The sequence below is a fragment of the Wolffia australiana genome, chromosome 14 (assembly GCF_029677425.1).
Source record: "Wolffia australiana isolate 7733 chromosome 14, ASM2967742v1".
Taxonomy (NCBI): domain Eukaryota; kingdom Viridiplantae; phylum Streptophyta; class Magnoliopsida; order Alismatales; family Araceae; genus Wolffia; species Wolffia australiana.
In genome coordinates this window covers 6,420,052-6,442,500 of record NC_135848.1, presented here as the reverse complement: position 1 = coordinate 6,442,500, position 22,449 = coordinate 6,420,052, and the positions used below count along the sequence as shown (strand labels likewise).

Sequence of the window (22,449 nt, the reverse complement as noted above, 5' to 3'; positions counted from 1 at the left end):
CCCAGGTCTTACTTGACGTAGCCTAGTGGATGTTGGTGCATGTCGACGCCGAATTTATACTTCTCATATGGAATTCCACAACGTTATAAATTTTTCAATGAAAATCAAGAGTGGTCTGGGGGGGGCACCCACCCCTCCCTTATATAGGAAGGATGAAATGGGCCCCTTAAACTACAAAGGGAAAAAAAGAAAATAAAAGGGCTTGTAAGGCCCACTAGGTAGATGGGAGGGGAAGATATCCTCATATGGGTTCTTCCCCTCACTACAACGACAAAATGATAAAGACGAAAAGTGATGAAAAGCAAACAAGAAATGAGTAAGTCAAATGATCCGGAGGTGGCGTGTCATCACGCCGAATATCTGAATTCGGGGTTGCGAGTCGATGATGCGGCTCGTCGTGTTAGCTGGACACGTGTCGGTGGCGGGCTCGATGACAGTGCTGGCTCCTCGAGTGACGGCCCTGCGGTGTCGGACGGTGCCGCGCCATCACCCAGGTCTTACTTGGCGTAGCCTAGTGGATGTTGGTGCATGTCGGCCAATTTATACTTCTCATATGGAATTCCACAACGTTATAAATTTTTCAATGAAAATCAAGAGTGGTCTGGGGGGGGCACCCACCCCTCCCTTATATAGGAAGGATGAAATGGGCCCCTTAAACTACAAAGGGAAAAAAAGAAAATAAAAGGGCTTGTAAGGCCCACTAGGTAGATGGGAGGGGAAGATATCCTCATATGGGTTCTTCCCCTCACTACAACGACAAAATGATAAAGACGAAAAGTGATGAAAAGCAAACAAGAAATGAGTAAGTCAAATGATCCGGAGGTGGCGTGTCATCACGCCGAATATCTGAATTCGGGGTTGCGAGTCGATGATGCGGCTCGTCGTGTTAGCTGGACACGTGTCGGTGGCGGGCTCGATGACAGTGCTGGCTCCTCGAGTGACGGCCCTGCGGTGTCGGACGGTGCCGCGCCATCACCCAGGTCTTACTTGACGTAGCCTAGTGGATGTTGGTGCATGTCGACACCGAATTTATACTTCTCAGTGATTTCAACAATGCATCATCATCACTCACATTACATTTACATTAGTTGTGTTCACTACATTACATGATTGTCATCACCCCCCTATGGTGTAACATGAGCCGTTCCATCCCGACATACATCATTTTACATCATCAGTCCTTTGTAATCGTCCTGTGACACAACGAACATGGTCAGGTTCAGCCGGGTCGGGTCCACTCGGGTTGGATTGAGTTGGGTCGTGTCGGGTCGTGTATGGCCAGGTTGGTTCGGGTCGTGTATGGCCAGGTCGGTTTGGGTCGGGTTGGGTCAGGTCGTCATACGTGTGTCTTGCATCGTATCATTCTCCCACGTCTCATGGAAGGGTCACGTGGGTTCCATCTGTTCAGCCGCACCCGTCATACGGGTCGAACAGGTCACATATGTTTCTCGGCTCACAGACTGATGTGATACGACGACGGCCGGGATCGATCGGCGCGTTTCACATCACAGGGTTATGATGCGAATGTATGGGATGTAAGCCGAATGATGAGAAAATACGAATGAGCAGATAAGGACTTGACGGATAGCGACGTCGGCCGTACCGATCAATGAGAGACGAGTGAACCTAAGATCAAACTCCCAATGACCCGCTGGACCTACTAGACGTCTACTAAGTGAGGGGCATCTAACAGCCCTGGAGCATTCGGCGTCCAAGTCGGATGACAGTCCGTCTACCACAAGAATCCCTATGCTCAACAAGGTGGCTAGTCCTATCCGATGATGTTTGAGAATATCACGGTAGCGGACGCGATAGGGGAAGACGAGACTATCGAAGATAATAATACTAGAGTTTATAGAGGAAGCGAGACTGACCTTTGTATCGCTTAGTCCAAGGCGTCCAAGTCGTCGGCGGATGCTTAGTGTCGGGTCGTGCGGGCGAGTGTCGTTGGCGAGACAAAACCGGTGCGGGCGGTGCGGTCGTAACTACCAGCAGAGAGCTGAGTCCACGGGTGGCGTGCAAAAAGTCGGAGCAGAGGCGCACAAAGCGCGGCAGCTGGCGCCGCAGCGTGGTCGTGTGGGCGGGCAAGACAGCGAACCAAGTATCGTGGGAATAGTCGTGGGGTGGGGCAGAAAACCAAGTAATCGGTTATGGCGTAGAGGTGGGAATCAAGAAATCAAGAAAGATTAGGCGAAGGGAGAAACGAAGGGAATCAAGGAGATATGGTGAGATCAAGAAATCAAGAAGTCATGAAATCAAGAATTCAAGAAATCAAGAAATCAAGAAATCAAGGGGAAAGAAAGTGGGCGATCAAGAAAGACAAGAGGATGCGGTTGGGAATCAAGAAACGATGGGGAAAGGAGGGTGGGCGATCAAGAAACGCAAGGCGGGGCGGGTGGGAATCAAGAAACGATGGGAGAAAGGAGGGTAGGCGATCAAGAAAGGAAAGACGAGGCGGTTGGGAATCAAGCGATGGGGAAAGGGGGGGGGCGATCAAGAAAGGCAAGACGAGGCGGTTGGGAATCAAGAAACGATGGGGAAAGGAGGGTGGGCGATCAAGAAAGCCAAGGCAGGCGGTTGGGAATCAAGAAACGATGGGGAAAAGGGGCGATCAAGAAAGGCAAGACGAGGTGGTTGGGAATCAAGAAACGATGGGGAAAGGAGGGTGGGCGATCAAGAAAGGCAAGGCAGGCGGGAATCAAGAAACGATGGGGAAAGGGGGTGGGCGATCAAGAAAGGCAAGACGAGGCAGTTGGGAATCAAGAAATGATGGGGAAAGGAGGGTGGGCGATCAAGAAAGGCAAGGCAGGCGGTTGGGAATCAAGAAACGATGGGGAAAGGAGGAAAGAGGGGAAAGTCAAGAAAGGTGGGGGGATGGGTCAGAGCGGGGGGGGGGGGGATCAAGAACGAAGAGAAGGGGGGGGTATGGATCAGGAATGGTGGAAGGGTGGAAAAAGGTACCAAGAAATGGCTTTCTTGAACTGTAACAACCAAGAACCCTCCAAGAAAGAGGAGTTCTTGATGGATCTGGGGTGTGCTCCCTCGGCGGAGCAGATTTCCCCGGTTGATGGCGTGTCGGCGCTTCTTGAATCTCCCAAGACCCCGGAGTAATCTCGTGAAGGCCTCTTTCGATTCTTGATGGCGGCTTCTTGAAACTCTTTCCTCGCACCGGAGTGATCTCGGCGGGCGCTTTAACACGTCTCCTCGGAGTGATCTCGGCGGGAGAGACATGGGCTCTACCACGGAGTGATCTCGGCGTGGGGTGGGGCTAGCCAAACCCCTACACTACTCTCTACGATAGGGAGAATTGTGAATAAACTTTTCAACAATGACTCCAAGGTGTTCCTTGGGCATGCCATCCCCTTATATAGTGAGGATGGGTGCCAAGTGAACGTGGGAGAGGACGAACCGTCACGAGACGTGGTTCGGCCTCCCTTACAAATTCAAAATACAAACATAAATAGTAAAAATGACGAGGACGGGCCCAACAACATTGGCCCAGTCCACGAATCCAAAAATACAAACACACATGAAAATGAGCATAAGTAAAAAGATAAAAGTTCTTACGCGGGGTACTTAAACCCCAGGTGGCGAGCGTCGGCGCGAGCTGCTCGGCGTGGCTGACGACATCCCGTCACGTCATCCTCGAGATGGTTCTTCGTCATCATGGCGTCGTCCTCGAGATGGTCCTCCATCACAGACTCATTGTGGGTCACTTGGGCCGGTCAAACCTGGCACACCCGTCTGCGACGTCTTTCGTGTATGCTCTGTTTGAAATGCCCTTCGCAGCTATTGTTTTGGTTGCTTGTACCCGTCCTGTGACATGTCCGCTTTGGTCTGGTCGGGTCGTTGGATCGTCCCATTGTGCGGGTCAGTCACGTCACCCTTTCCCATCATATTTTGCTCGGGCTAGTACCCGTCACAATCCTCAGCAACGTCTGTTGGGTAAGTTCAATCCAAGACGTCATATGGAATGATCATATCGGTCCCCTTATATCCTCCCATGACACTATGACTTCGGTCGGGTCAGGTCGTTCACACCCGTCATACGATTACAACCTCGCATCGATTCGGCCTGACTCGTCTTATGAAAGGGTCGCATGGGGTGGGACTGTTCAGCCATGCACATCAGATGGGTCAGTCACGTCGTGCCCATTTCTCATCATATCGGTCGAACCCGTCACACCCGTCCGTGACATCCTTCAGGTCCATTCGGTATGAGACGTACACGCGAGGCAAGCCCAACTGCCTGAACGAAAAATCGGCCAAGTACTGGGGGCTCACAGTGGTGCACAGCCTTGTGCTGACACTTGCCCCTAGGCATGCCCAGGCACCCGCACACGCCCGCCCACAACCATCCAAGAAGCCCCTGGAGCCAAAAATTGGCTAAGTACCAGGGGCCACACTGAGGTAGCCAGCCCCATGTGGGCGTTGGTCCCTAACTACGCACACTGCAAGCTCAAGCGCTTGCCTAGGCGCCTGCACACAGCTGCCCACAGCCCTGCCATGAGGCCCCGCGAGCCAAAAAATTAGCTAAGTACCGGGAACCACATCGTTGCGGGCAGTTGTGTGCGCGCGCTAGTGCCCAAGCGCACGCACCCGCCGCACATGGCCGCCCCACGGCCCCCTCATGAAGCCCCCCAAGCCAAAAAATCAGCTAAGTACCAGGGGCAACCTTCCATGGGTTGCCACATTGTGTTGGTAAGCGGTGTGCGGGCGCTGGCGCCCGGGCACATGCCCGCAGGCTGAGGCGCTCGCACAAGCTCGCCCACGGCTACCCATGAGGCCCCTAGAGCCTAAATTGGTTTTGTACCGAGGACCACACTGTGGTGGGAAGCCGCGTGTGGACGCCAGAGCGCGGCAGGCCCAGACGCCCGCACATGCCCCCCACGGCCCTCCCATGAGGCCCTAGGAGCTGAAAATTGGTTAAGTACGAGGGGGCACACTATGGTGGGTAACCGCGTGCAAGCGTCGGTGTCTAGGCACGCATGCAGCAGGCCCACCCACGACCCCCCATAAGGCCCCCCAGCCAAAAAATCGGGTAAGTACCAGGGGCAACCTCCCACGGGTAGCCACACTATGGTGGGCAGCCATGTGCGACAGGCCTAGTCGTGCGCACACGCCCGCCCACGGCCCCCCATTAAGGCCCCCGAAGCCAAAAATTGGCTAAGTACTGGGGGGCACTCTGTGGTGGGGAACTGCATGCAGGCGTTGGCGCACATGGGCACCCATGCACGCCCGCACACGCTCGCCCACGACCCCCCCACGGGGCCCCAAAGCCAAAAATCGGCTAAGTACTTGGGGCCATAGCATGGTGGGTAGCCGCGTGCAGGCGCTGGCGCCCAGGCGTGCACACGACAAGCCCACGCGCCAGCACACGGCCTCCCTTGAGGCTCCTGGAGCCCCACATTTGTGGATCGCAAGAGAGGCTTAAAGAAGAAGAAAAAAAATGGGTTTCCCATCTAGTCGAAGGAAATCATTTTATAAGAAAATGGTGACCAGATAAATGATATTTACTAGTCCCTCCTCTTCTCTCCCTCTCCCCTCTTCTCTCACACATTTTCTCTCCTCTTCGCTCCCTCTCCCCTCTTCTCTCTCTTCTTCTCTCCTCTTCTCTCTTCTCCCCTCTTCTCTCTACTCTCTCTCCTCCTCTCCCTCTCCCCTATTCTCTCTCTCTCTCTCCATCTCCATCTTCCCTCTTCTCTCTCTCTCCTCTCTCTCTTCCTCTCCATCTTCCCTCTTCTCTCTCTCTCCTCTCTCTCTTCCTCTCCATCTTCCCTCTTCTCTCTCTGTCCTCTCCACTCCCTCTCCCCTCTTCTCTCTCTCCTCTGCCTCTCCCTTTTTCTCTCCTCCTCCCCTCTCCCCTCTTCTCTCCTCCTCTCACGCTCCCCTCTTCTCTCTCTCTCTCTCTCTCTCTCTCTCTCTCTCTCTCTCTCTCTCTCTTCTCTTTGACTTCTGGTGGCGACAACGTCACCGCATCGACACCGGACGCGCCACCAACGTCATCCGACACGCCGGGCATGCAGAATCATCAACGACATCAACCAAATAACAGCTAGACTTTGGACGTGCCACCACCGCCTCTCGAGACGTCCCACGTCATGACACGTCATCAATGACAGATCCATAACTGCCCATTGACGTGACATGATTACATGTCTCCCACGTTTTATTTTTACGTCATTTCCCATATTTTCTCTTTCCTCCAAGGCCTATATGAAGGCCAAAGCTGTAACAAACCTTTAGGCAAAGTTATAATCAAGAATTGAGTTTTCTCTTCTTGAAGGACTTGCCCTAGCCCCCATCTTTGCCAGACCGTCGAGGCCGCTGTCTCCGGTCATCGTCTTCATCTCCTTCGTTGGCACCCTCGCCCGCGCAGGGCGCCAATGTGATCGCCCGCGCAGGCCGCCAACATCTCCAGTGTAGGCCGCCACCCCGGCCGCCTCCGCAGGCGCCAGTGCCACCCGCGCAAGCAGTCAAGCCGGCACCCGCGCCAGCCTCGGCCGTGCAGGTCACTGCTAGCCGCCACGCGCAGGCTGCCCGCGCCAGGCGAACCCGGCGCCGTGCCTTGGCGCGCTGCGCGAGCAGCCAAGCGGCGCCGCGCCCGTCTCGGCCGCGCAGGCCGCCGCCAACCACCGCCAGCCGTCCACGCTTAGGCCACCCGCGTACGCAGCCGACCCTGGTCGCCCGCGCCTTGGCCGCCGTGCTGGCAGCCAAGCCAACGCCCGCGCCCGTCTCGGCCGCGCAGGTCGCTGCTAACCGCCCACGTCAGGTTTCCCAACGTCGTGTGCCCCGCCAAGGCCGCCCGCGCCAAGAACCCTAGCGCCCGGCTGCCCATCACGGTCACCCAACACATCGGGCACCAACTCCGGTCGTCTTCGACGTCGTCCAAAGCTTCGAGCCGTGCGCGCTCCGCACACTCCATGTGCGCTGCACACCCTCCGTGCTCTCCGCGCACGCATTGGCGCTCTGCGTGCTCAGCGCGCTCAATGCCCCCGCGCGCTGCTCCGCACGCTCCGTGCGCTCCGCGCACCCTACGCGTGCTCCACACACGCGGGAAATCGCCTACGCCTGAATCTCCTAGAACGACATCACTGCTCGTCTGTCACGCCCAAGCATCTCGGTCACCAAGCGACCAGGCTTAGTCCGGACATCCCTCGCCAGGGCCGCTCAACGCCTAGATTGCCAAGTCATATCATTCAAGTTGGGCCACGCAACGCCCGGATCACCGAGCCAAGTTACGACCAGAATTCCCCGCAGCCTCAACACACACTCAGGTGCCGAGGTATGCCTGAACTGTTTGGTGTCGTGTGTTCTTCGTCCAGTATTCCACGAGAATTCTTCCACCGCCATCGGATTTGTTTGAATCTCTTAGAATTTCAACGACTAGTGGATTAGGTCTTTGTGAGTTTTCCCGTGACGCGAATTCAAAAGTATTGGATTTGGTGCTTTGGCATTGTCGCGGTGGTTGAAAACAGTACGCTCGCCCTCGACGAGGAAAGGGGCTGCACCACCATTATTTCATCGGATTTAAGTTTTCGAAACCGATTGTGTGGATTTGTGGTCTGTTTTATCCCTCCAATCCTAAACCATTCCTATACCCTGCACCCAACATCGTCCTTCCCGTCTCCTTAGTCGTCTGCTCCCGTTCCTCTAGTTGTCCTACATCAACTACTCTCCCTGTCCTCATTTTCTCTGCCTTCTCTCCCTGCCCTCGCTCTCTCTGCTTTCTCTCCTTGTCCTTAGTCTCTCTCCTATCTCCTCTCCTCTGCCTCTCCCCTCTTCTCTTTCTCTCCTCTCTCTGCTTTCTCTCCCTGTACTCACTCTCTCTGCTTTCTCTCCCTGCCCTCACTCTCTCTGCTTTCTCTCCCTGTCTTCCTCACTCTCTCTCTTATCTCCTCTCCTCTCCCTCTCCCCACTTCTCTCTCTCCCCCTTTCTCCCTCTCCCCTCTTCTCTCTCTCTCCTCTCTCCGCTTTATCTCCCAGTCCTCACTCTCTCTCCTTTTTCTCCCTGTCCTCACTCTCTCTGATTTCTCTCCTTGTCCTCACTCACTCTGCTTTCTCTCCCTGTCCTCACTCTTTCTCTTTTCTCCTCTCTCTCTCTCTCCTTTCTCTGTTTTCTCTACCTGTCTTATCCCTCTCCTCTCTCTGTTTTCTCTCCCTGTCTTCGCCCTCTCCTCTCTCTCAACTTTCTCTCTATTCTCTCTCATCTCTCTCACTCTCTTCTCTCTATTTTCTCTCTCCTCCCTCTATTTCTCTCTCTACCCTCTCTCTCAGCTTTCTCTCTCTGTCCTCTCTTTCCTTATCTGTTTTCTCTTCTCCTCTTTCTCACTCTCCTCCCATTACCCATTTACCTGTAAAATGTCAAGCACAAAGTAACATAATAGTAATTAATTAAACATGGATGATAATAACAAATACTTGAAACTCATTGTCTAAATAAATGATGAGTGCAATACATCAGTCAAAAAAATATATGTGTCATTAGATGAGAAAACAATAACAAAGTCTAAACATTGGGTGCATCAACATTAATGGCAAATGGCTAATCATCATCATCATCATCGTCATCTTCCGCTCTCAAATCTTCGTTACTATACCATGACTTCAACATCATCACAACATCGACGCTCTATGCTGTGAGCTTGGATCGCTTGTAGTTGATTACACGACGCCCTTCTGAGAATAGTTGCTCACATTCGGCATTCGTGGCTTGAACTGCTAGAAATTCCTTTGCCACCAATGCTAGTGAGGTGTAAGAAACTTGACCTTTTATGGGGATAAAAAAATCAGAGATTCGATTAGGCAAGTAAGAAATTATTTAATCTAAAAATGCACATTATATGACAATTAAATTGATACCCCTCGTCTTCCACCAATGCAACACCTCTGCGCTGAATGCTAGGGGGGTCCTCTCATATACGTTGTGCTCCTCAATCAATAAACTCTTTGTGGTAGCTCAGACGGATCTAGTAGTTCTTGTAGCTTCATTTGTAGAAAATCATACCTCATGGATGGATCATAAAGTTCAATGGAGAGAGGAGGGGAGGATGAGAGAAGACGAGAGAGAAGATGGGACAAGGAGAGAAGAAGACAGAAAGTGTGTGAGAGAGAAGAGAAAGAGAGAGAAGACGAGAGAATGAGAGGAGAGGAGACAGAGAGAAGAGGGGGGGGAGAGAGAAGAGGAGAGAAAGTGTATGAGAGAAGAGGAGAGAGAGAAGAGGGGAGAACGAGAGAAAAGGAGAGAGAGAAGAAGATAGAGTGTATGAGAGAGAGGAGAGAGAGAGAAGAGGAGAGAGAAGAGGGGAGAGGGAGAAAAGAGTGAAAGTGTGTGTGAGAAAGGAGAGAGAGAGAAGAGGGGAGAGGGAAATAAGAAGAGAGAAAGTGTGTGAGAGAGGAGAAATAGAGAGAGAGAAGAGGGGAGAATGAGAGAAGAGGGGAGAGGGAGAGAAGAGGAGAGAAAGTGTGTGAGAGAGGAGAGAGAGAGAAGAGGGGAGAATGAGAGAAGAAGAGAGAAAGTGTGTGAGAGAAAGGGGAGAGAGGGGAGAGGGGAGAATGAGAGAAGAGGAGAGAGAGAGAGCGAAGAGGGGAGAGGGAGAGAAGAGGAGATAAAGTGTGTGAGAGTCTAGAGAGAGGAGAGAGACAACAGACGGGAGAATGAGAGAAGAGGAGAGAGAGAAGGGGAGAGGGAGAGAAGAGATAAAGTGTGTCTAGAGAGAGGAGAGCAAGAGAGAAGAGGGGAGAATAAGAGAAGAGGAGGGAGAGAAAGGGGGAGAGGGAGAAGAGGAGAGAAAGTGTGAGAGAGAGGAGAGAGAGAAGGGGAGAAAGAGAGAGGAGGAAAGAGAAGAGGGGAGAGGGAGCGAAGAGGAGAGAAAGTGTGTGAGAGAAAGGAGAGGGAGCGAAGAGGAGAGAGTGTGTGAGAGAAAGGAGAGAGAAGAAAGGAGAGGGAGCGAAGAGGGGAGAGTGTGTGAGAGAAAGGAGAGAGAAGAAAGGAGAGGGAGCGAAGAGGGGAGAGTGTGCGAGAGAAAGGAGAGAGAGAAGAGGGGAGAGGGAGAGAAGAGGAGAGAAAGTGTGTAAGAGAAAGGAGAAAGAGAAGAGGGGAGAATGAGAGAGGAGGAGAGAAGAGGGGAGAGGGAGCGAAGAGGAGAGAGTGTGTGAGAGAAAGGAGAAAGAGAAGAGGGAAGAATGAGAGAGGAGGAGAGAAGAGGGGAGAGGGAGAGAAGAGAGAAAGTGTGTGAGAGAAAGGAGAAAGAGAATAGGGGAGAATGAGAGATGAGAAGAGAAGAGGGGAGAAGGAGCGAAGAGGAGAGAGTGTGGTGGTGACGTCGTCAACGCACCGGCATTGGGCACGCCTCCACCGTGACCCGAGACACCCCGTATCATGACTCACCATCAACGCCAACTGGAGAACCGCCCTGATGGCAACCACGTCAACCCACCCGCATCGGACGAGTCTCCACTTACACTTGAGATGTCCCGCAAAATGACACGTTGTCAACGACAACTGCAGAACTAGTCATTAATGTGACAAGTCGACACGTCGCATTGTCTTTGACGGTTATTTTATTTCTTATTTCTCTTTCCTCCAAGGCCTATATGTAGGCCAATGTTGCAAGAAACACGTGGTGAATCATTTTTCAAGAATTGAAGTTTTCCTTCCTCTTGAAGAATTTTCCCTAATTCTCCTCATTCCGATCCGTTGCCGCCGCTGCTTGTCGTTGCTGCCACCCATGAAGACCACCGCTGCCCACGCTAGCCGTCGCCATGCCTTTGGCTACCACCCTGCGCCCGGTCGCCCGAACTCCGCGCCCTCGGCCGCCTGTGCCCTTGGCCGCGCCTGCGCCACGGCGCCCGCGTCCTGGCGACCGCCCGCGCCCGCGCTGCCTGCGCCGGCCGCACACTCGGCCGCCTGAGCCCGCAGCGCGCCCGATTGCCTGCGCCCTTGGCGCGCCCGGACGCCTGCCCCCTCGGCCGCCCGTGCCCGCTGCGCCTCGCTGCACCCTTGGCCGCCTACGCGCACTTGCCGCACCCCCAGCCGCCCTCGCAGCCACTTGACGCTGTGCATATCGTTTAGGAGAGGGAAGAATGAGGGGAGAGAGAGAAGAGGAGAGAAAGTGTGTGAGAGAAAGGAGAAAGAGAATAGGGGAGAATGAGAAGAGAAGAGAAGAGGGGAGGGGAGCGAAGAGGAGACAAAGTGTGTGAGAGAAAAGAGAGAGAGAAGAGGGGAGAATGAGAGAAGAAGAGAGAAAGTGTGTGAGAGAGAGGGGAGAGAGAGGAGAGGAGAGAATGAGAGAAGAGGAGAGAGAGAGCGAAGAGGGGAGAGGGAGAGAAGAGGGAAGAATGAGAGAGGAGAGAGAGAGGAGCGGAGAGGGAGCGAAGAGGAGAGAAAGTGATGCAGGATGGATCGCAGACGTGGCCCAGAGAGAGAGGGGTTTAAAAAGGGAGAGGAAGAGAGGGAGAGTCAGAGGAAGAGTAGTGCAACTGTGAGAGGAAGAAAGAAGGCTTTAATAAGAGAAGGATAAAAAAAAAGAAAAGAGAGAGATGTCTGGTTATAACGAGCCGGATGTGGGAGATAACGGGAGAAATAGAGAAGATAGAATGAGGGAAAATAAAGAAGATATAAAGAGAGAAAAAAGAAACGAGGAGAGTGTGAATGATAGGCGCGTGGGCGAGGGAAGAATTAGGCGACAGAAATAGAGGGAGCAGGCGGGGAGAGAGAGAGAAAAAAAAAGGTGCGTGATAGAGAGATAGCGTCAGAGAGGAGCACGCCGAGAGAGAGAGAGAGAGCTACGGAGAACTAGAAAGAGAGTTGACTGAGAGAAATAACTGGGGGGGAGAGATACAATTAAGAGAGAGTCCGATAGCGAGAAAGGACGATGGAAAGAGGGAAAGAGATAGTCGATAGAGAAAGAAGAGAGAAGTAGCACGGGCGAGAGGGAGGGAGAGCGTTACTGAGAAAGAAATAGAAGGAAACAGAGATAGGGTGAGAAAACAGGGCGATAAAGAAAGGAAAGACGAGCGCGGTAGAGATAGAGAAATAAAGAAGAGAAATCTAACAAGAGAGTATTGTAGGGAAGAAGGGAGACAACGGTAAGGAGAGAGAGAACGCAGTTCAATGACTGAACGTACCAGAGAAGCGGCAAGCGACAGAGAAAGAGGGAGAATGCCAACAGAATGTGATGGAGAGAGGGGTAGCGAGAGAGAGAGAGAGAGATAAATGAGTTAATGAGAGAGAGAGAACGCACGCAAGAATTAGCGATAGACGGGATCTAGAACCGGACGCGACTGAGAGAGATAACGGGAAAGGGAGAGCGATTGGGAAATAACTAGAAGGAGAGACGATTGAGAGAGAGAACGGGAAAAGAGAGAGTGATTGAGAGAGACTACGGGAAAAGAGAGGGGCAATGGAAAAATAACTAGGAAGAGACGGGAAATAAGAGCGTGAATGAGAGGGGGATCTAGAAAGAGGGAGGATTGAGAGAGTTAACGGGGAAAGAGAGAGAGATTGAGAGAGAGAAAGAGTCCGTCGGAGGAGAAAGAACGGCCCAATAGAGATAAAGAACAATAGAGATGGCAGCAGGAGGGCCTCCCCTCAGCGACGACGGCGGCAGCACTTCCGGCGGCGACAGCGGCAGCGGCTGAGGAGAAACCGATGGGCGAGATTTCTCGAAGTAATATTTTCTTCAAATTAAAATCGCCATTGAAAACAATGAAAGTTTTGGGATCTTATAGATCCATAGAGGGAAAGAAGAAAGTGGGAAGCGTGGGGGAAAGAAGAGGGTCCTTGCGGTTGCTTCTCCAAAGGCCACAAACCTGTAGTTCATCGTGCAATCTCCACCAGAAAGTGTGTGAGAGAAAGGAGAAAGAGAATATGGGAGAATGAGAGAGGAGGAGAGAAGAGGGGAGAGGAAGAGAAGAGGGGAGAAAGTGTGTGAGAGAGAGGAGAGAGAGAAGAGGGAAGAATGAGAGAGGAGAAGAGAGCGAGGAAAGAATGAGAGAGGAGAAGAGAGAGGAGGGGAGAGGGAGAGAAGATGAGAGAAAGGGGGGGGTGTGGGGCCACGGTCGTCGGCGGCGAGTAGGAAGGCGAGGCCGCGGACGATGGTCGCAGGCTGCCGGTGGGAAGGGGGGGAGGGGGTGGACGCGGGCGGGGAGGGGGTGGAGGCGGGTCGCAGGCCCCCCCCTCCCCCACCCTCTTCAACGTGCGAATAAGTGCGGTGTGCAGTGCGCTTTTGCGCACAAAAGCGCACTGCACACCGCACAGCCCAATTTGTGCGTACGAAAATTCGCACACTCGGTGCGAATTTTCGCACTGCACCACACGACCATGTCTAGGGAGAGGGAGACTGGAAAGGAGAGAGGGAGAGAAAAGGAAAGAGGGAGAGGGAGAGAGGAGGAGAGAAGAGAGAGAGAGGTTTTAAGAGTACAACACTAGTTTATAATCAGATATTAACATTTTTTTACATCCTTATATCTTGGGGTTGACCACGCAACTATAGTTCCGGATTGTCTCGGACGTGGACGAAGGACATGACAGGCTGAACTTCATCCCGCCCTACGTCCGATGTTAGCTCAGAGATGAAGGACGATTTTTCATACTGACCAGTCCTCCTGGAACGAATTTTCGTCCTGAAATTTATCCCGGTCGAAAAAACCCATTTTATATTTTTAATATATGAATATATATTTTTCTACGTAATTTAAGAGAGATATGAAGGAGAGAGAATGCAAATGGAAATATGTACGATTAATTCTGAGCGGCGTCCGTTTGAGCAAAAAAATACAAGGATCTTGATGCAAATTGTGATATCATGGCCACGTGACTAGATCTCAACCGTCAGATGTGAATCCAAGTGGTTTTTAGTCCATAGTTGGAGGCTTCCATACGGACGAAAACCGTCCCGTCCTGTGGTCCCCGGGACGAATTTTCGTCCCAAAATTCGTCAGAATCTTCAAACGGGACGATTTTCGTCTCGTCCGCGTCCCTGAACTATTCAGACGCAACTGTAAGTTTGCAACTTGGCTGTATATTAAACAGACAAACCCTCAAGGGGTTCTTACGAGGGTCTCTCAGCGCGACCTCCTCGCAAGTTGGCTCCCATACGCTTCTCAGGTTCGTCTCTGCGATCTCCTTCTCCTCTCCTGCGTGCGTTTTCCACTCTTCGTTCGCGTTCGCGGCACTCCCATCGTCGATCGATCTTTGGCGCCGCAACCCTTCTCTCCACTATTATCGGTAACAGCAAACCCTAGCGAATCTACGCCGCCAAGGTGGTGAGACTACGAGTAACGGTGAAGTCTTGCAGGACTCATCGTGGGTATTGCCCATTCTTGTAGAGGGCTTATTCTCTGATGGGCTCCTCGTTGATGTCAGGTTCCCTCCATTCAATAGAAGATAGTCTCATTCACTTCGTGATTGTTCCAACGACACGTCATACCAACCCCGCTCTCAATTTCTGCATTCTGCTTCTCATCATGGTGGTGCTTCCAATTTTCATCCCGTTTCATTCCTTGATTTGCGGGCTGAGATTTGATAGGAGGGACTAATATCTATCATTTATCTGGTCACCATTTTCTTGTAAAGTGATTTCCTTCGCCTAGAGGGGACACCCATTTTTTTTCTTCTTCTGTAAGCCTCTCCTGCGACACTCAGCCGCGATTTGCGGTTGATTTCGTTACCCTTGCTCAAGGCTGTAGGCGGCTTACTTCTGAAATTTACTGACCGGGTGAAGCATAAACGGCCTACAAATAGCTAGTAATCCGCAGCCATCGGGATCGCTGGTCTTTTCTCATTCATTGCACGATAGTCTTCTCGTTTATCCAATAGAAATTGCACCCTAACATACGATTTCACTTGAAATTATTACTTCCGCAGCAGCCTCTCCGGCCTCCTCTGGCAGCTTCTCCTGGAGGTCCTCCTTTCCAGAACTTCGGGCCACCAATGTCGATGCATGTAAGGAAGATAATCGATTCACCTGGGTTCGATTTTTTCAGAAGAACTCGAATTTAGGTAATCTATGCTTTCCTAGAAATAACTTTTGATTTCAACTATTCCAGTATAGAACTGCGGGCCAACCTCCGCAAGCGCCGCAGCAGCAATTTATGCCTCCTGCACCTCAGCAGTATTCTCAGATGGGTCCACCCATGCAAAACGTTGCTATGGCCCCAGGTCAACCTCAGGTAACGCAGCACTCTCAACCCGGCCAACAAATGCCTCCTAGGATGGGTCAGCCAGGTCAAGGTCCTCATGCGCCGCAGCCTGTTTCAATGTCGTATGCCCATCATGGTTGGCCCGTTGGGCACGGGGCGATGCAACCGCAGCAAAGCTCGCAGCCACCACAAGCAAGCCATCCGCCTCCTTTGGCTGGATCAGGGGTGCCTTACAACGTCAGCTCTTCATATACAGTAGGGTTTTCTTTATTATTAGTTGATTTTTTATTTCAGAACTATGCACAATAGGTTCAGTTTACTTACGATGATTACATTTTTTTGATATAGTTCAATGCCTCTTATGGGCAACCACAAAGCGGTGCTTCTCATCCTTCCCAGTATCAGCAAGTGCCCCAAGTTCATGCTATGCCTCCGGCGCCGGGAGGGCAGCAACCTTGGTTGCGGCCCGGAAGCCAGGGTACTGCAATGCCACATGGAATTCAACCACCCCCAGCGTCAATTATTCCCACACCGGTTAGATGAAATGTCATCTCACTTTTCTTCTTTTCCTTTATCTCCGTGATATGTGCACAAATTTCATGATTTATTTTTCCTTTGGACGCTTTGATCATTTTTTACCTTAGTTTATGATGATGCATTTTTTTCTTGTTCCCATTCTTTTTCTTTAATATGGGGTTCCTACAGGTGGGTTCTGCTCAGCAGTCAACTGATTGGCAAGAGCATGTGGCTGCGGATGGGAAAAGGTACGTCTGTCAGTTTTTCTGGCGATTTATTTGTCATTTATAATCTCTCTTCTCGTATGTCTCTGTAATTTGTTTCATGATCATTTGATACTGCAGAAATGAACCTCTGTTATATTTTCTTTATAAAGTATGTATTCTATCTCTTTTGAGGCATATAGCTCTATTCTGATGCTTAGGTACTATTATAATAAGAAGACACAACAATCGACTTGGGAGAAGCCTCTTGAACTCATGACCCCTATTGAGGTTAGTCATTTTCCCCTGTAGTCGCTTTGATGGTTTTCCAGTTAATTTACTATGTCTCGTGACTCCTCTTTTTAACATAAATATTTCCCAATCACGTTGTTAAGAAAAATAGAATGATGAAAATTTATGTTTAATTAGTTTAATGTCGTATCTGTAATTAAATTGATCAAAATTGTTTTATGCGGCTCTTTTGTTTCCTTGCATGTTCTTCCACCTGTTTGTAGATGCCTTTTGGCTCTTGGGGAGAAAATAACAACTGCTCTATATGCTCATTATGAAGATGGGATTTCCATATTCTCGAGGCAGGCAATATTGACATTTATCTTTGGGCTCATAAGAAGGGGAACTTTGTTTTCTATATTGTTACATCATTTTCAGGCCATTTAGCGAAATCTGGTTTGGATCCTCTCTGGAAGCCTTGTTTATTTTTCATTAACGCTTTTGTCTATTATCAAAGAAGTCGGCAAACTTAATTTTTCTGATTATTCTTATGGCTTCTGTGTTTGAAACTACATATCTGTTTAAGTTCTTTATAGTATGATGTTCTCCTCATTTTCTCCTTAATCATATCTTGTCAGGTAAAGAGATATATGCTTAATAAAACTCTTGTGCATTAGAGGATCATTTTTCCTTCAACAATTTTTTTCGTTCCCATTTGGCACGTTCTTCTAGTAAGCTCTTGGAGTTTGTATCTAACTTAATTACCATTATCTTTCGCCTGATTTGTATCTTTTTCAGTGTCTTAAATTATTTATCTATTTCCTGTAAGTTTCACTTTTAAGTATGTGTACTTCGACTATCTTTTATTTGACTGTTCATTTTTAATATTCGGGGCATTGAAAATTTTAGAATGTTCCATCACGGTAGTCAAATCACCTGATGTCAAAGGTATGGGATGGAAGAAAACAGTTGCTGTTATAAAAATTACAATGTTTTTTTTCTTTCAAAATATTCGCAATGCGTTTATTGTACTCTTTACTTTTAACTTTACTGTCTGACATTTCTCCCAAAATGTTTGGGTTACTCTTGACTCCTGTTATTAGAATTTTACCCTGGGCGTTTGATTCGTAATATTTCTAGGTTGAATTGTTGAATGCGACATCAGCTTCTTTATCAAATATATTGAATAGATGTACAATCTTTTCAACCTTTTTTACCGATTTTGATCTTGTTTAATCAAGCAAATGGAAGTTGTAAGTTTCTGCAGGAAAGTTCAATGACCTAAGAAATTTCCCTGCTATACGGTCTACCTTTGGTCGGATGAAGATGTACTCCATGGCGGATAATTTTCCTTCTTTATTTCATTGCTATATTTTTTATAGGTGTTTATTTGTAGATCCTGTCTTCTTTAATTCATTTATTCAAATTAATGAAAAATAAAGTTCTTAAGAATCCAGTCTGAATAAATATTACTGCTTTGAGTTGTTTGGCATTTATTTAGTGTTTTTCGTTCTAAATTTGACATGGGTACTCCTTAGAGTCTGGCTGTTACTTCTGGGAATTGTATTTTCATCGTATTTCTTGCCGCTGTGTGCAATGAAAATTTATTTGTCACGACGAATAATAGCTTTCTAAACTATTATTTTCCATCCTCATAGAGGGCGGATGCCTCAACTGTTTGGAAGGAGTTCACCACTCCGGATGGCAGAAAGTGAGTCAATCGCTTCTCTCTTCACTTGATGCTACATAACTTAAATGTTTTGACCTACATATTACTCTGATATTTCAGGTACTATTATAACAAAGTGACCAAGCAATCAAAATGGACGATACCTGATGATCTAAAGGTTATTCGGGTTTCTTTCTGATTGGCACCTATGTTTTATGCTATTTTCTCTTCAAAATTTGATCATTTAGATCTTTTCCAGTTGGCTCGGGAGCAAGCGGAAAAAGCTTCCTCTCAGCAAGGACAAATGGAGGGTGCAGTTCCTACTGCAGCCGATGCTTCTGCAGTGATATCCCTGTCATCCTCTTCTGCCGTTTCTGGTCTTCCATCTCCTCCTGCTCCAGTGCCACCTGCAGTTTCTTCTGTGAACATTTCCACTGGGACAGCATCTGGACTATCAGCTGTACCATCAACTGCGGCAGTCATAACACCAGTTGCTTCTGTGTCTGTTCCTGCCACCGAATCTGTTCGTGTCCCTGCTTTTATGGATTCGACGGTCATTGCCTCAAGGTAGGGTTCTGATTTCTTTCTTGTCTTTCATTCCCAACTTTCCATATTGATGCAATCAAATGGGTGTTTATCTGGGAAGACTAATATCCTGCATTTTTCTTCTCTATTCTGGTAGACTTGATGCGACATCAGCCCTAAATATTGAGGCTAAAGCCGATGATTCTACAGCGCTGGATCTTGAGGTAAGAAAATGCCTGACAATATTTTCTCCCAGATGCCTTGTCCGAAATTTATTTGCTCAACTGCACATATTTTTACCGCTAGTTTTTTTAACTCAATACATCGTAAGTCATCTTTAATTTACTAGAACATTTCGACATTCCTTATTATTGGGCAAGGTGACAATGTTACGTTGGCGTGTGTTAACAATACTTTTCAAACGATCTATTGTCCCTATTCATATTTGTCCTATTTTTTGGAAATTAGCGTTTTGAAGACTGATTCACATTCTTAATTATCATATCTTGATTCTTGAAGGTTTGTGTTGCGCAGTTAGTTGGCCTTGAAATTCTGATCAGATCACATCTCTTTATACGATGCCAGTTTGCTTGAAAGACTTATATGATGCTAGTATAAGCCCTGTTTTCTTCTTTTTTAGGAAGCAAGAAGGGGGATGCCTGTTGTCGGAAAAGTCAATGTTACTCCAGTTGAGGAAAAAACCGCAGATGAAGAACAATTTATTTATGCCAACAAACAGGTATTTATATATAAATTCATTGGGGATCAAAATTACTATGAGATAAATCGTGTGTTAAATCTCCAGGAGGCTAAAAATGCGTTCAAAGCTCTGCTGGAATCAGCAAACGTCGAATCTGATTGGACGTGGGATCAGGTATATAATCTTACTGTTCTGGTTTATTTTGGTTTTCCACGCTTTGTCTCAGTCATCTTCAAACATGTCCATCTTAGGCGATGAAAGCCATTATAAATGACAAGAGATACGGTGCTTTGAAAACTCTTGGAGAGAGAAAACAGGCGTTCAATGAGGTAAGCCTGCTCTTTAGTTTCGGTGAACTTTTGTCTCTTTTATAATCTCCAGTTCGCTCTAGTGGTCTCGTTGTTGACAGCATTGAAGATATCATATTCTCCTTTCTTATCTTTTTATTATATTTTCTTCTAGTATTTGGGTCAACGGAAAAAACAGGAGCTCGAAGAGAGACGGATCAAGCAGAAGAGAGCTCGGGAAGATTTCATTGTGATGTTGGAAGTAGGTTATATCTTATGCTCAGATGATATAATAGTTATCCTTTTCTCTTCTGAATGTTTTATTCTTTATCTTTGTCAGGAGAGCAAAGAACTCACATCATCTACGAGATGGAGGTTCATTTTTATATTTATTTCGTCGTCCTTCATTCTCTTGTTTCCATTCATCATGCAAGCAATATTTCATTCCACTGTGTTTTCGTTTTTCCAGCAAAGCAGTGACAATGTTTGAGAACGATGAGAGGTTTAGCTCCGTCGAGCGAGCCAGGGAGCGTGAAGATCTGTTCGAGACTTATAAATTGGAGCTTCAGAAGAAGGTATCTACTTAAATGCGCCATACATTTTGTTCTTATTTACATTATCTCAAGCTTTAAATAACTGCTGCCAATTCCTATTTTACGTTGACTGTCTATTTAATCATATTTCTTTCTCGGACGCAGGAAAAGGCAAAGGCAGCAGAGGAGTATAAGCGGAATATAATTGAATACAGGGCCTTTCTGGAATCGTGTGATTTTATTAAGGTTTGCTTATTTTCATGTCGATGTAGATTGATTCTAAGCGTTTTTTATAATTATGTTCTGACAAAATGGCTTGGTAGGCTACAAGCCAATGGCGTAAAGTGCAAGATCGTTTGGAAGATGATGAGAGGTGCTCTAGGCTTGAAAAGATTGATCGCTTGGAAATTTTCCAGGTTCTTGAAGCTCCTATTTAATTAGCCTGATTTCTGGTGAGGGTGTCACTAATGTATCTAATACTAGGAATACATACGGGACTTGGAAAAACAAGAAGAGGAGCAACGGAGGATACAAAAGGTGGCATCTCAACGAATGATAAAATGTTATGCTGTATTTTCATTATCCTTTCGCTCTTATTTATACTTTTATGTTGTTTTACTTCAGGAGCAACTAAGACGGGCAGAAAGAAAGAACCGTGATGAGTTTCGCAAGCTGCTGGAAGAGCACGTTGCTGCGGGTATTCTTACTGCTAGAACTCACTGGAGGGACTACTGTTTGAAGGTTGGTCATTGTTTGGGCGTATTGTTTTATTTACTATAGACCTGAGATTCATAATTTTCTCCAATAGGTTAAAGAATTGCCTCAATACATAGCTGTGTCGTCCAATACTTCCGGTTCAACGCCAAAAGATTTATTTGAAGACGTAGCTGAGGAACTTGAAAGACAGGTTGAACTTTCTCTCTTGTACTTTCCATCGTAGAAAAAATTTCAATGAAATCCAAATCTCTTTGTGCTGGTTATTTATCCGGCGAGTGTTATTATTAGAACTAATGTTTTGAATTCGCGAGGATGATATACCGTGTAAAAGCGTATATGTTAATGGGTGACTAGGGTTCATCTGCAGTATGATTTTGCATTTGAAAATAGTTTTGACAAAATATTCTCTTGTAGTATCACGAAGATAAAACTCGTGTCAAAGATGCGATGAAAGTAGGACAGGTAAGTCCGTGCTGTATGTTTCTGCTTATTTTTAACAGAAATTACTTGGGTCAAAATCTTAAAATCTTTCTTATTGTTATTACTTGAAGATATCCCTGATGACATCCTGGACATTTGAAGACTTCAAGGCATCGCTTCCCCAGGACGAGTCCCTGCAGAAGATATCTGAGACTTATATGAAGGTATTAAGCTTTCCAGGCTGCCAATGAGGAAGTGAATGAATCACACCGTCATGTTGATCTTCTGCGTTCCCTCAGGTTATATTTGAGGAGCTGGTGGAGAGGCAGAGAGAGAAGGAAGAAAAGGAAGCGAGGAAACGCCAGCGCTTGGCGGACAACTTCTCCGATCTTCTTTACTCTATGAAGGTAAACGTGCCGCATTTCGATTTGTGGAGTATATGAACCCAGGCTCACTTGCACGGAAAATTTTAGAAACAGAATGAACCTAGACAAAATTAATGTATTTTTTTTTTGTTTCTGATATTCCAGGAGATAACGGCCACATCTAGATGGGAGGACTGTAAACCCCTATTCGAAGAGACCCCGGAATACAGGTCTATGACTGTTTTTTTGTCTAAAGCTTTGATTACCTCAGAAACTCTGACTTCCTTTTCTCTCTCTCTAGATCTCTTGTTGAAGAGGAATTTGGGAGGGAGATTTTCGACGAATACATAGCTCACCTGCAGGAGAAAGCAAAAGAGAAAGAACGCAAGAGAGAGGAAGAAAAGGTAGCGTGCGTCACCCGCTTCTCTCTCTGTCTCTCTCTAATGGTCGATTTCATTCGCAGGCGAGGAAGGAGAAGGAGAGGGAGGAAAAGGAAAAGAGGAAGGAGAAGGATAGAAAAGAGAAAGAGAGAGGGAAACGAAAGGAGGAGGTGGATAGTGAAAATAATGCCGATGCACCGGAAGAGAAGAGGAGAGAGAAGGACAGAGAGAGAAAGCACCGGAAGCGACATCACGGTGCCGGCGACGACGCCGGCTCCGACAGGGACGAGAAGGACGATGGCGGCAGGAAGTCTCGGCGGCACAGCAGCAACAGCGAACATAAAAAGTCGAGGAAGGTGATTGAAGTTAAATGCATACTTGTGTATATATCTGTGTATCGGTTTTCTTGCGTTCTTGGCTGAAATTCTTGTATCTGCAGCACGGGTATGGGAGTGATTCTGACAGCGAGATCAGGCACAAGAGGCACAAGAGAGAACGGGAAGGGACCCGAAGAAACGGCACTCACGAGGAGCTTGAAGATGGAGAGCTTGGAGAGGATGGAGAGATTCGGTTGACTTAGACAGGTCTTCCCTTTCTCCTTTTCTCTTCACTTGTTTTGTTATCTTATCCCTTTTGCTAAGGTGAATTTCCGAGAATGAATTTGATTAACATCCACGGAAGTTTCACGCTCATCTCATGTGTAGTATAATTATTACTTGTTTCCAGTTAATGTCCTTCTCCACAGAATTATTTATAATT

The 22,449-nt window shown here is 48.0% G+C and overlaps 1 protein-coding gene across 1 annotated transcript in view; it reads left to right on the top strand.

The window, feature by feature from the left end:
* The window catches only part of PRP40A (pre-mRNA-processing protein 40A), a 25,076-nt gene extending 2,627 nt beyond the window's left edge, over positions 1–22,449 (top strand). The window contains exons 3-31 of the mRNA XM_078586268.1: positions 14,036–14,110; positions 14,870–14,947; positions 15,052–15,174; positions 15,253–15,399; positions 15,493–15,678; positions 15,850–15,908; positions 16,085–16,154; positions 17,753–17,805; positions 17,884–17,941; positions 18,023–18,330; positions 18,446–18,512; positions 18,929–19,027; positions 19,094–19,162; positions 19,240–19,317; positions 19,451–19,537; positions 19,616–19,650; positions 19,745–19,850; positions 19,974–20,054; positions 20,132–20,224; positions 20,292–20,345; positions 20,433–20,549; positions 20,617–20,715; positions 20,940–20,987; positions 21,077–21,169; positions 21,245–21,352; positions 21,476–21,540; positions 21,612–21,714; positions 21,774–22,046; positions 22,130–22,449. Coding sequence (XP_078442394.1) covers positions 14,036–14,110; positions 14,870–14,947; positions 15,052–15,174; positions 15,253–15,399; positions 15,493–15,678; positions 15,850–15,908; positions 16,085–16,154; positions 17,753–17,805; positions 17,884–17,941; positions 18,023–18,330; positions 18,446–18,512; positions 18,929–19,027; positions 19,094–19,162; positions 19,240–19,317; positions 19,451–19,537; positions 19,616–19,650; positions 19,745–19,850; positions 19,974–20,054; positions 20,132–20,224; positions 20,292–20,345; positions 20,433–20,549; positions 20,617–20,715; positions 20,940–20,987; positions 21,077–21,169; positions 21,245–21,352; positions 21,476–21,540; positions 21,612–21,714; positions 21,774–22,046; positions 22,130–22,270 — 2,973 coding nt within the window. The 3' untranslated portion in view covers positions 22,271–22,449. The remainder of the gene's footprint in view (positions 1–14,035; positions 14,111–14,869; positions 14,948–15,051; positions 15,175–15,252; positions 15,400–15,492; positions 15,679–15,849; positions 15,909–16,084; positions 16,155–17,752; positions 17,806–17,883; positions 17,942–18,022; positions 18,331–18,445; positions 18,513–18,928; positions 19,028–19,093; positions 19,163–19,239; positions 19,318–19,450; positions 19,538–19,615; positions 19,651–19,744; positions 19,851–19,973; positions 20,055–20,131; positions 20,225–20,291; positions 20,346–20,432; positions 20,550–20,616; positions 20,716–20,939; positions 20,988–21,076; positions 21,170–21,244; positions 21,353–21,475; positions 21,541–21,611; positions 21,715–21,773; positions 22,047–22,129) is intronic.